This window comes from Schistocerca serialis, chromosome 12 (genome assembly GCF_023864345.2).
Source record: "Schistocerca serialis cubense isolate TAMUIC-IGC-003099 chromosome 12, iqSchSeri2.2, whole genome shotgun sequence".
In the NCBI taxonomy this organism is placed as follows: Eukaryota; Metazoa; Arthropoda; class Insecta; order Orthoptera; family Acrididae; genus Schistocerca; species Schistocerca serialis.
Window position 1 is genome coordinate 10502698 of NC_064649.1, and position 13289 is coordinate 10515986.

The 13289-nt window shown below is 39.4% G+C and overlaps 1 protein-coding gene across 2 annotated transcripts in view; it reads right to left on the reverse strand.

Moving 5' to 3' along the window:
- Positions 1 to 535: 535 nt before the first annotated feature.
- Positions 536 to 13289, reverse strand: part of LOC126428146 (N-chimaerin) — a 50260-nt gene continuing 37506 nt past the window's right edge. The window contains exons 7-9 of one of the 2 annotated variants that reach the window (XM_050090055.1): positions 12907 to 13044; positions 5949 to 6054; positions 536 to 1750 (exon numbers count right to left, since the gene is read on the reverse strand). In XM_050090055.1, the coding sequence (XP_049946012.1) occupies positions 1573 to 1750; positions 5949 to 6054; positions 12907 to 13044 (422 nt within the window). In that variant the 3' untranslated portion in view covers positions 536 to 1572. Of the gene's footprint in view, positions 1751 to 3466; positions 3713 to 5948; positions 6055 to 12906; positions 13045 to 13289 lie in introns of those variants that run through there. The other variant, XM_050090056.1, reaches the window with a different exon arrangement.

Below are 13289 nucleotides of genomic sequence, written 5' to 3' on the forward strand. Positions count from 1 at the left end.
TTCCTTCCAAAAAATAAATGTCAGGTACCTCCCACTAGTCCTTCCACAACAGGACTGCCACCAACTCCCTGCCTAGCTGGAAGGTTACACGTACAGCAGGTGGGTCCTATAAATGAAGAGTCACACGGCTGAACCACTGCGTCCCCTCACGCAATAATTAGGAACTATGTGCCACCACCTTTCCTGCCCCCCAACTGAGGAATACAGGCATGGAAAACTTCTTCCACAGTCAGAAATGAAAACAGCTGAGAAAAACCACATTAGAATGTCCAGAAACGCAGGAAACTATAATTACAGACAGCACAGTGTGATGCATTTCTTGAAGTTTGTACATGCTGCTGACTTCCGCCTAAGCAAAATTTTCACATTAGAATGAGTTAGTAATGCCAGACATGGAGGCAGTTACTAACTGGTCACTAGGTATAAAGAAAACTTTAGACACAATATATAAAATAGCAGACAGCTAAAATTTCAAGTGAGACACTGTAATGTCCTTTTATTTTAAAGTGAAGAGAAATTCTGACGTGAAACACACAAACAGCTATAGCCAAGTTTTAAGTTTAACTTACAACAATATTTTATGTACCAGCAAAAAAGTTTCCAGGAAAAGTCATTTGAGAAAAGTGTACAATTACAAGAAGACTGAATGGCTGGCTAGAACCCACCTTTATACAAGTACTACCAACAGAAACACTTGAGCATAAAAACCACAGCTAGGTTTTGAAATACCTCTTTATTTCATAAGGAAGTATTATCAAAAGCTACAAATATTTTTACCTATTTTGTAGGTGTTTCTATCAGCAATGCTTGATCTTTGTCTCACAGAGGTAAGTACTGGCTGGGCATTCTACCTTCTCATCATTTTATATGTGCATTCTCATAACAGTTTGGTTCCTCTCAACTTGAGATCTGAGTGACCTAACCTTTAACCTAACCAATCTGCGTTTCTGCCCTGAAAAAGTAGTAACTAACTTTTCTTTTTTCACTACTTCTCAATGTTTCTAAAGGCAGAAATTTCATCACCTGAAAGTTAATGTCAGCCACCTCTCAAAGTTTTGTTCTCTCAAATGCATTACCCTTTTGATGCTTTTGCGTATGTTGCTCATTAAAACCGTGAAAGAAGGCCAACATGCACTCTTGTGCATGTGCCCATGCCAATAATTTGTATTTTGGGCAAGTCTGCAAGAAACGGACATTGTGTGAAGCACGAGAAACAAGCACTAGTGCACTAAGGAGCTTTGGTATCAAATATTACAACCTGAAAAATGAGGGGTTTTCCCTCTGCTTAATGTTAAAGGGCTTTCTGTGAGGAAAGAGAAATGTCAACGCTAGAGTACTAGAGAGCTCTGGTGTTGCGTACTACAGCCTGAAAAACCAGGGTTGTCCCTTAACTTTTACAGTGAGTAGACACAGAGATACTCCCGGTGGCTGGGTGCGGTCATACGATACGTTCGGGATGACGAGGTGTCCGCTACGGGGTCGAGCACGCGTTCGACATTCTCCGTCACTCCGCCGTACCCGTCACAGCTGCGGTGAGGCCGTGGGGGTCAGCGACGACTGCCAGGCGTACTGTCACCTGAAGACGGTCTCGCAGTGCGTGATCAGCATCTCCAAGGCGGCTATCTCCAGCGCCATTCCGTACATCGCGCCACTTATCTTCGCCGGGTCCGGAGACGGCATCAGTGTCGGTGCGAACACAGTGCTCAGGTTGTGTGATGTCATCTTGTTGGTGTCCACGTGCTGCGATACCCTAAGTTTGCAATAGATCAGATAGTCTTTAATGCTGGCACGAACGATTTCGTACACATTTATTTATTTCTGAAGCAAAAGGGTAATAAAGCTACAGGCAAGAGGCTCCTATTTGTTACAGATAACAGAATGAAACATAAAGCCACCACCATTTGCAAGAATAATTGTCTGCTGTAGTCTGTCATGCTTGTGCCAACTGCAGCAACACAAAACTGGATAATTTCAGGAGTACCACAACAGAGTGTTAACAGGGCCACCACTCTTTACAATATATTGTATTTACCCCATTATACGATGAAGTTTTTTCAAAGCCCATCAGTCGAAAAATACAGGGTAGTCTTATACATTCGTATATGTCGTGTAATAGATTAATATATGGATTGCCTTACAGTTACAGGTAAAGCTTTGGCATCTGAGGTCATGTGAAAATTTATTTTGAATTCGGATGAGCTGTGTAATGTCAGAAAATTGCTGACACCGGCATTCGTACTCCTGGCACTGGTGCAATCACTGGCAATATCTAATTTGACTACAATTTGTTTTAATGGACTATTATGTAATATATTTATTTTTTTCTTTCACCAGGATTCTTTTTTTAATTTAAATTCGTGTGAGATGAGTGAGTGCCACAGCTGAGTTATTCGTCCGCTGCGTAACGTAGACTGGCCACTTCTGCACAGGCTGTAGATATGGAGAGGACAAGCTGCAAGACACTGCATCAGAATCGGTTCTGACCTCCTTCTGCTATAAGATGCTGTTTTCTTTCTCTCTCTCTCTCTCTTACAATAAGTTACTGTTAATTGTTTTCCTGGGTTGACTGGAGAAAACTGTCACTAAAGTAATACCAACTGCAACTTTGTTTTCACTAAAATGTATTATACACTACCAAAGGAAAAAACTAGACTGTTTTCATAGTAGTAATGAGAAACAGTTGGCAACTAAATCTTACAATGAGTTAGAAGCATAAGCATTTTTATTTGTAGTCCTAACTGAACTGACTTTACAATTGGACAAATCGTGTATGTTTCTGCAGCAGACGGTAAAAGTCTAAATATGGGTCAGGGGCACATTTTGTGCAGCAATGTTGTCTATGCTCGCTATAAGATGTGACAGAAATGAGAGGGGGTATGTCAACTGCTGGTTCTATGCAGTGGGCAAATGAAGTGTCTGAAAGCATGAGGCAAAGGAAAATACTGTGACAACCTCAGGGCTGCACAGATGCAGAATCCTCTATATATTCAGGAAAAGAAGTTGTGTTCTCAGGTCCCACCATTACCACAAACTCAGACATTGCAACATGTTCAGAATATACAGTGAAATATTTGTGACAACAGAGATTCAAAATTTCACTGTTGCTTGTTTCACTCCCAATAATTTGGACTATGCTATGAGGCCCCACAGCAAACAGCACCTAGGAAATTACAAGAATTCGGAAGCATATTTCATTGCTGCTCGTACACAGGACTACACTGCCTTTTCTTGCCTCTTATTGGTTAGGTGAAACTGTCATCCCAGATATTGATACCAGTGGTGATGAAAATTGAAAATAGTGATACCATAGGCGATTGGCTTTGATAGTAAGCAAAGAAGGAAGTGAAGATAAAAATTAGTGAAAACCATTTGCTTTTGTTTATTTTATTTATTCCTTTATTGTGAAAATTTAATCAATAATAGGCATAAGTTTAGAACAGGCATAATGTTAACTTTTTTAGGCAGATACTTCATACCAAAGAAACAGTTTGTAATTTTGGTTAGCCAGAACATGTCAAAAATCAAACTTTCTCAAAGAGCCTCCTTTAAAAAAATGGGGTATCTCACATTCAGAGCCATCTTATCTTCATGTAAATACAGTACATACAAATCATCTCGTGAATAATCTGGAAGCTCCACAAGGCTGTTTGCTGGCAAAATGCAGGAAAACTTGTGAACGATCAATGACTGATGCAGGGACTGGCAGTTCACCCTGAACAAAAACAAATGTTAACATATTGCCTGCCTGCTAATGTTCAATTACACTACTGCTGTGGAACCACCGGGAACAGTAAAAACTGTAGTATTTCCTACGAGTAACCTACAGAGGAATGGCCACACAAAACAAATAACAGGAAAAGTAGATGGCAGGCTGAGACTCACTATAAGAATCTCAAGGAAACAGTTGTAATACCAATTCTTGAATATTGCTCATCAACCTGGGACTCTTCCATGTTGGATTAATTGGGGGGGAGGCGGAGGGAATAATATTTCTTTGAAGGTCATATCAAGAGGACATCAGGAATCCAACTGACAAGAAGAATTACAGATCAAATCTGGAATCCAAAACAAGCAGGACTGATGAAGGAAATAAGAGAGGATATGGATGAACTAAAATTGAGCCTGGCTGACATGCAAAACAAAAAGTAAATCCAAAGAAACTGAAAAACAAAAATATATTATTTAAACCAAAAATAAACAAACAATACATGGTGATAAGTGTGTTTACAGATGAGAAAACACGGAAAAGATCAAAACCAATGAAAAGGTACTGGGTAGTTCAAAAGGGTCTGAACATGCACTTATTAAAGATTATGAACAGCAAATGCTTGACTAAAATGGTCCAATGATGACATAGAAGTGCATAAAATAATTAATAATAATAAATAATAATAATAATAATAATAGCACATCGCAAAACTAGATATTTTTGATGCGATTTATTTAATAAACATATCAGGAAATGTACAACAGCAGACATACCTGTTAGCTTTGTTTACAAGTTAAAACAGTTTGAAGATGGTGGCATTGTTGTGGGAAAAGGATTTTTTTGTGATGAAATTAGCAAATTTTTGACAAACCTGGAAAAAAAAATTCAGGCACTGGTTACACTTGTAACCACCTTCGAACCATGCTGACAACCCTCATTGGCCACAGATAAACACAAGTCTTCATTCGCAACCTTAGACTCTTGTTTGAGCCCTAGGAAATTATGGTGAACCCTATCAATGCTGACATAACAGGAGTCTTACGTATACCTGAAATGTCAAGTCTCAGCAGTGTAGATATCATGAGGTGACACAAATGCAACATTCCACACCAGCAGGAAATGGTAGATTAACAAAAATCTGCTGTTAAGCTGAACGCAATGTGTCTTCTATGTTCAAACATAGATTCTAAACAGCTGCTTTCACACTGCAGTGAGGGATTGGTGGCATAATGTCTCAGAAAGGGATTTTGATGTTATAACAATGCTTTCATTTGAAAATTCTGTATTTCAACACTGTGTTGAGTAGATTTAGTAGGTTTAACAAGTTTTTTCAGTAATATAAATAAATGTAATGTGTGATGTCAATTAACATAATCTGATTGATAATGTGTATTATTTTTATTTTTAACTAACGCTGAAAAACAATGAGGTGAGAAAAATAGAGGACATACAATACTTGAAAAATAAGTTATAACAAAATAACACTAAAACCTTTTTTTTCTACAAAGTACACAACCTGAGGACTTTTTATAAAAAAAGAATACTGAAAGTGTCAAAAAAGTAAAACTAAAGTGCTGAAAAAGTAACACAAAGTGTATTAAAAATCTGCACCAAAATTGGCAAAAAATAACACCGAATTTAGGGGGGGAAAAACCAACACTGAATTTGCAAATGGGCAAAAAATAACACTGAGCTTGGCAAAATGATAACATCAAAATTGGCCACAAAATAAAATGATTTTTTTCCAGTCCTTAAATATGGTAACAGCCAAAACAATTTCTTCGAAAAAGTCACAGGCAATTTCATTCAGAATGCTCATTTAATTGCCTGTGCTCTGTTCTAATGATCTCATTGTGTATGGAATGCTGAACTTTCTCCTCATCTCCAGCTCTGAAGGTAATGTCTGTGACTTCTTTTCTTTTACGATTATGTCTGCTGTTATAATTTCTTAGACTTCCCTGGCGATTTTGTGACATCTTGTCAAATCAGGAGTACTGCCCGTGGTCCGCGTTTTTCTAACACAATATTTCGACATCGTACCTCGGCGTCTTCATCAGGTGCTTCCTGAAAGTCACAATAAGCACCTGATAAAGACGTCAAGGCACGATGTTGAAATATTGTGTTAGAAAAATGCAGACCACCGGCAGTACACCCAATTCAACAAGATGTCATGTCTGCTATTAGGTGCATCACTGAAATCTTTATCCCTTTCACACACTCTACAATGTCCACTGCTCACCTGTAGAGATGCTCCATGAGGAACTTCAAAGTTTGGTAGTGTGCAGGAGGCAGAATCATAACAGCTTCCTTCATAGCTGCTAACTGTTCAGATACAGTCTTCTTTTCTGAAACAAGGGAACAATGAAAACTAACACAAAAACACCCCAGCATATTAGTGTCCTATATCAATTAAGCTGACGTTTCAGGACAGAGGGGAGGGAGGGAGAGGGGGAGGGAGGGAGAGAGAGAGAGAGAGAGAGAGAGAGAGAGAGAGAGAGAGAAAATATCATGATGAATGGCTCTCATGATCTAAACAAGATGCCAAAAAATCACACTGTGTCTAGCAATAACATCAGAGAATATGATGACTGCATTTGGCTGACCTTATAAACGGGGTGGTCCATTGATAGTGACAAGGCCAAATATCTCACAAAATAAGCATCAAACGAAAAAACTACAAAGAACGAAACTTGTCTAGCTTGAAGGGGGAAACCAGATGGCGCTATGGTTGGCCCACTAAATGGCGCTGTAATAGTCACAAATGTATAAGTATGTGGTACCACGTAACATTCCACCAGTGCGGACAGTATTTGCTTCGTAATACATTACCCGTGTTAAAATGGACCATTTACCAACTGCGGAAAAGGTTGAGATAGTGTTGATGTATGGCTATTGTGATCAAAATGCACGACGGGCGTGTGCTGTGTATGCTGCTCGGTATCCTGGACGACATCGTCCAAGTGTCCGGACTGTTCGCTGGATAGTTATGTTATTTAAAGAAACAGGAAGTGTTCAGCCACATGTGAAACGTCAACCACGATCTACAACAAATGATAATGCCCAAGTAGGTGTTTTAGCTGCTGTTGGGGCTAATCTGCTCATCAGTAGCCGACAAATTGCGCGACAACCGGTAATATCAAAAACCTTGGAGTTGAGAATGCTACATCAACATGAATTGCAACCGTAACTATTTCTAAGCACCAGGAATTGCATGGTGACGACTCTGAACATCGTGTACAATTCTGCCACTGGGCACAAGAGAAATTACGGGACGATGACAGATTTTTTTGCACGCGTTCTATTTAGCGACGAAGTGTCATTCACCAACAGCCGTAACGTAAACCGGCATAATATGCACTATTCGGCAACAGAAAATCCACGATGGCTGCGACAAGTGGAACAGCAGCGACCTCGGTGGGTTAATGTATGGTGCAGCATTATGGGAAGAAGGATAATTGGCCCCCATTTTATTGATGGCAATCTAAATGGTGCACTGTATGCTGATTTCCTACGTAATGTTACTACAAGATGTTTCACTGCGTGACAGAATGGCGATGTACTTCCAACATGATGGATGTCCGGCACATAGCTCGCGTGCAGTTGAAGCGGTATTGAATAGCATATTTCATGACAGGTGGATTGGTCATCGAAGCAGCATACCACGGCCCGCATGTTCACCGGATCTGACATCCCCGGATTTCTTTCTGTGGGGAAAGTTGAAGGATATTTGCTATCGTGATCAACCAACAACGCCTGACAACTTGTGTCAGCGCACTGTCAATGGATGTGCGAACATTACGGAAGGCAAACTACTCGCAGTTGAGAGGAATGTCGTTACACGTATTGCCAAATGCATTGAGATTGACTGACATCATTTTGAGCATTTATTGCATTAATGTGGTAATACAGGTAATCACACTGTAACAGCATACGTTCTCAGAAATGATAAGTTCACAAAGATACATGTATCACATTTGAAAAACCAAAATAAAATGTTCAAATGTACCTATGTTCTGTATTTCAATTTTAAAAAAACCTACCTGTTACCAACTGTTCGTCTAAAATTGTGAGCCATATGTTTGTGACTATGACAGCACCATCTATCACAAAGCGAAAAAAATGGTCCAACTAAAACATTCATTTTTCTTTATGTACTACATGAAATTTAATAAAAAATAGGGGTTCCTATTTAAAAAACACAGTTGATATCTGTTTGAACTATGGCAACGCCATCTAGTGGGCCAACCATAGCGCCATCTGGTTTCCCCCTTCAAGCTATACAAGTTTCATTCTTTGTAGTTTTTTCGTTCGACGCTTATTTTGTGAGATATTTGGCCCGGTCACGATCAATGGACCACCCTGTATAAAATGTGCCCAAATGTAAAGAAGACTGCAGTTACATAAATAAAGAAATTTTAACAACAATAATAACAGTTCATGTGGAACAGTACAAATACACATGACTGCCAGTGACAATGGTACACCACTCACAGCGTGTGGGAAGGGAATATGAACCTGAACCTCTGCTACTACCTTAGCTCCTGTTGTCAGCGGGTAGTACAGCTCAATTGTTCTTATCTTCCTGCTTGCAACACTTCAGATGCAATAGAGTTCTCATACTACTCGCCTACCTCAGCTGCAGATGGCAGCAGCAGTCCGTAATATCTACATGGATACTCAACAAATCAGATTTAAGTCCCTGGCAGACAGTTCATCACACCACCTTCACAATAATTTTCTGTTGCTCCAATCTCTAACAGGATGCAAGAAAAAGAATACCTATATCTTTCCGTGCAAGCACTGTTTCCCTCGTTTTATGATGATGATTGTTTCACCCTATGTAGGTCGGCATTGACAAAATATTTTCGCATTCGGAGGAGAAAGTTGGTAATTGAAATTTTGCTAGAAGATTCCTCCACAAGGAAAAACGCCTTCGTTTTAATGATGTCTACCCAAAATCATGTATCATGTCAGTGACACTCTCTCTCCTATTTCGCGATAATACAAAATGTGCTGCTCTTCTTTGAACTTTCTTGATGTACTCTATTAATCCTATTTGGTAAGGAACCCCAGAACACACAACAGTATTCCAAAAAGAGGATGGACAAGCACAGTGTAGGCGGTCTCTTTAGTACGTCTGTTACATTTTCTAAGTGTTCCGCCAATAAAACATAGTCTTTGGTTTGCTTTCCTCACAACATTTTCTATGTGTTCTTTCCAATTTAAGTTATTCATAATTGTAATTCCTAGGTATTTAGTTGAATTTACAGCCTTTAGATTTGACTGATTTATTGTGTACCGAAGTTTAACAGATTTCTTTTAGCACTCACGTGGATGATCTCACACTTTTAATTATTTAGGGTCAATTGCCAATTTTTGCACCATACAGATATCTTTTCTAAATTGTTTAGCAATTTATATTGATCTTCCGGTGACCTGACTAGATGATAAATGACAGTGTCATCTGCAAACAACCTAAGATGGCTGTTCAGATTGTCTCCTACTCCGTTTATAAAGTAAAAGGCCTATGACACTACCTTGGAAAAGTCAGAAATCTCTTCTACTTTACTTGATGACTTTCCATCAATTACTATGAACTGTGATCTCTGTGACAGGAAATCATGAATCCAATCATACAACTGAGACGACATTCCACAAGCAAGCAATTTCACTAAAAGCTGCTTGTGTGGTACAGTGTCAAAAGCTTTATGGAAATCTAGAAATATGGAATCAATTTGAAATTCCTTGTCAATAGCACTCAACACTTCATGGAAGTAAAGTGCTAGTTGCATTTCACAAGAATGATGTTTTCTAAATCTGTGTTGACTGTGTGTCAGCAAACCAATTCTTTCAAGGTAACTCAAAATGTTCAAACACAATATATGTTCGTAACTCCTGCTGCAGATTGACGTTAATGATATGGGCCTGTAATTTAGTGGATTACACCTACTACCTTTCTTGAATATTGGTGTGACCTGTGCTATTTCCAGTTTTTGGGTGTGGATCTTTCGTTGAGTGAGCAGTTGTATATGACTTAAGTACAGAGCTATTGCATCAGTGCACTCTGAAAGGAAGCTGATTGGTATACAGTCTGGACTGGAAGACCTGCTTTTATTAGGTGATTTAAGTCACTTCACTACTCTGAGGATATCTACTTTTAAGTTACCCATGTTGGCAGCTGTTCTTGATTTGAATTCTGGAATATTTACTTTGTCTTCAACAGTGAACGAATTTCGGAGGGCTGCGTTTAGTAATTCTGCTTTGGCAGCACTGTTATCGATAGTATTTACATTGCTATTACGCAGAGAAGGCACTGATTGTGTCTTGCCGCTAACATATTTTACATACGGCCAGAATCCCTTTGGATTTTCTGCCATGTCGTGACACAAAGTTTGACGGTGGAAACTATTATAAACATCTCACATTTAAGTCCATGCTTAAGTTTGAGCTTATGTAAAAGATCACCAACCTTGGAGATTTTGCATACGTTTAAACTTGGCATGCTTTTTTCGTTGTTTCTGCAACAGTGTTATGCCAGTTTTGTGTATCATGTGGGATCAGCTCTGTCGTTTGTTAATTTATTTGGTATAAATCTCTCAATCGGTGTTGATACTATTTCTTTGGATTCAAGCTACATCTGATTTACAATTATGTTGTTAATTTGGAAGGAGTGGAAAATCTCAGGAATAATAATAATAATAATAATAATAATTTATGTGATTTGTTCTTATACGGTTTATTTTGCAGTGTATGATGTTTCTGTTAAGAAATGTGTGAATCTAACAGTGAAATTGTCTATGAAAGTGTTATTCCTGTTATGATTCCGCAAAGTGAACTCAGTGATGCATGTCGGTATGGAACACCACAGCTGCTGCTACTGGAGCCATTTTGCACTTGTGCTCAAATGTGAATCACTGTTATTGTGAGCCAGTGTCAATACCCATTTCAAAAGGCCCTTCTTACAGAACATGCCATTTTCAGTTCCCAGATCGCTTTACACAAAATGAAATGAAGAATTCTGCCAGCTAGTATTTTCTGTGCCACACTGAAGGCATTTCATTGTGCACTTCACCATATTCTCTAACAGAAGCTCAAATATTATGGTATCACATGTACTGCTGGGTTAACATCTATCTACGGGCACAAAAGTGTCTCATTAAAACCCAGGGATTTTACACAACATAACAGCATCCTCAGAATGGGGAATAATCTCTACAGATGTACCACAGGGACTGATATTGGGTCTGTTCTTGTTCTCGTTACATATAAATGTTCTGCCAACTTATATCCAAGAGGAAGAAATAGTCCTCTTTGTTAACAGTGCAGCTATAATAATTGAGCATATTGGAGAAACCTTGACACTTAAAAATATAAGCAACATTCTCTTCAAAACTAATAACTTTTTCTATGCAAATGTGTTACCACTAAACTTAGAAGGAACACAATACACACAATTTTGAACTCCACAAGGCACACCATCACAAACAAATGCACGAGTATAAATCAATGAATGAATCTGTGTACTCTAAATTATTAGGGGTTTATAAACTGAGGTGACAATACTCACAGAATAGTGATACACACACACACACATACAGATGGCGGTAGTACAGCTTACACAAGACATAAAGGCCAGTGCCTTGGCACAGCTGTCATTTATACTAAAGTGATTCGTGTGAAAAGATTCCCAATGTGATTACAGTTGCTCGACTGGAATTAACAGGCTTTGACCACGGAATGGTAGTTGAATCTAGATGCATGGGACATTTCATTTTGGAAATCATCTGGACATTCAATATTCCACAATCCACAGTATCAAGAGCATGCTGAGAATACAATATTTCAGGCATTACCTCTCGATGGCCTCCACTCGATGACAGAGAGCGATGGCGGTTGGGAAGAGCTGTCAGTGCTAAAATTTGAGGTACACTGCACAAAATAAATGCAGAAGTCAATGTGGGACGTAAGACTAATGTATCCGTTATGACAAGGCAGTGAAATTTGGTATTAATTGGCTACGGCAGCAAATGACCGATACGAGTGCCTTTGCTAGCAGTGTGGCACCGTCTGCACTGCCTCTCCTCAGCTCGTAATAATAATGGTCGGACCATAGACGACTTGAAAACCATGGTCTAGTCAGATGAGTCCTGTTTTCCTTTGATAAGAGCTGACAGTAGGGTCTGAGCGTGGTGCTGACTCCACAAAGTTGTGACCCCAAGGTGTCGACAAGGCATTGTGTAGCCTAGTAGTGGCTCCATAAGTGTGTGCACTGTGTTTACATGGAATGGACTGGGTCCTCCGATTTAATGGATCGATCAATGGCTGGAAATGCTTATGTTCAGTTACTTGGAAACGATTTGCAGCCACGTTTATGTTTCCAAATGACAGTTACAACTGTTCGTGATCGGTTTGAAACATTCTGGACAGTTCAAGTGAATACATTGGCCACCCAGATTGCCCAACATGAATCTCAATGAACATTTGTGAGACATAATCGAGAGGTCAGTTTGTGCACAAAATCTTGAACCGTCAGCTCTTTCGCAATTGAGGACGGCTATAGAGGCAACGTGGCTCGATATTTCTCCAAAGGGCTTCTGACAACTTGTCGAGTTCGTGCCATATCAAACTGCTGCACTACGTCAAGCAAAAGCACTTTTGTCACCTCAGTGCATTTATAGAAAACATATAAGCTCTGCAACTTTTGCATTCAGAATAATATCAGATTTTGGAGATGCAAAAAGTCAAAGTCTGTTTATTAAAGTCAGATTTTGGAGATAAAAATCTCAAAAGTTTACTTACCTTTCCTACATTCATTCACTAATGTCTTATTAAGGCACCGTCTTCTGGGCAACTCACCACTGGGAAAGAAAGTGGTTGTTCCACAGAAGCATATAGTATGGGTAATGTATCGTGTTCACTATTAGGTATTACATCACCTCAAAAACACTGTTCACAATGCAAAGTGTATTAAAAACAAACCCTAGGGGGAAAAAACAACCTAAAGAAAAGTAGAACTTGGGAAGAGGCAATCTCAAGGGTGGTGGGGGTGGGGTGGGGGGGAGGAGGGGAGAGGTAATAGGGAACTTATGTTAGGAAAAAAAATTAGGAGGGAAGGGCAAAACACGTTAGGGTGAACAAAAAGAGCATATCTCAAATGCAGGCTACAGCAGGCTGTACAAACAGCTTTCAGTACTTACTAGTTGCTTCAATAAGTGGTGGATGAGCATCAAATGTAATGAGAGGTATGGGCAGCAGACGCAGATACAGCTTCAGAGCTCCAGCAATAACGTTGATGTTGTCGTACTTCTCTGGTCCGAGGTCTGCCAATTCACCATCTGCAAACACCATCGTGTAATGTGCGCGCGCACACGAAACCGAAGTGACGTGCATTAGCAAACCAAAAATTGTGAAAAGTCTAGTTAGTATCCATTCAGTATATGATTTGGAAGAGACAGGCGAGGATAGCTGAAACAAATAATTAAATGCACCTAACTGATCATGTATGTAAAATAAAGGAGAGAGAAAATAGCAAGCAGCAGCCTCTCTCATTATTGAGAAAACGTCTGATAAGATTTGGTAC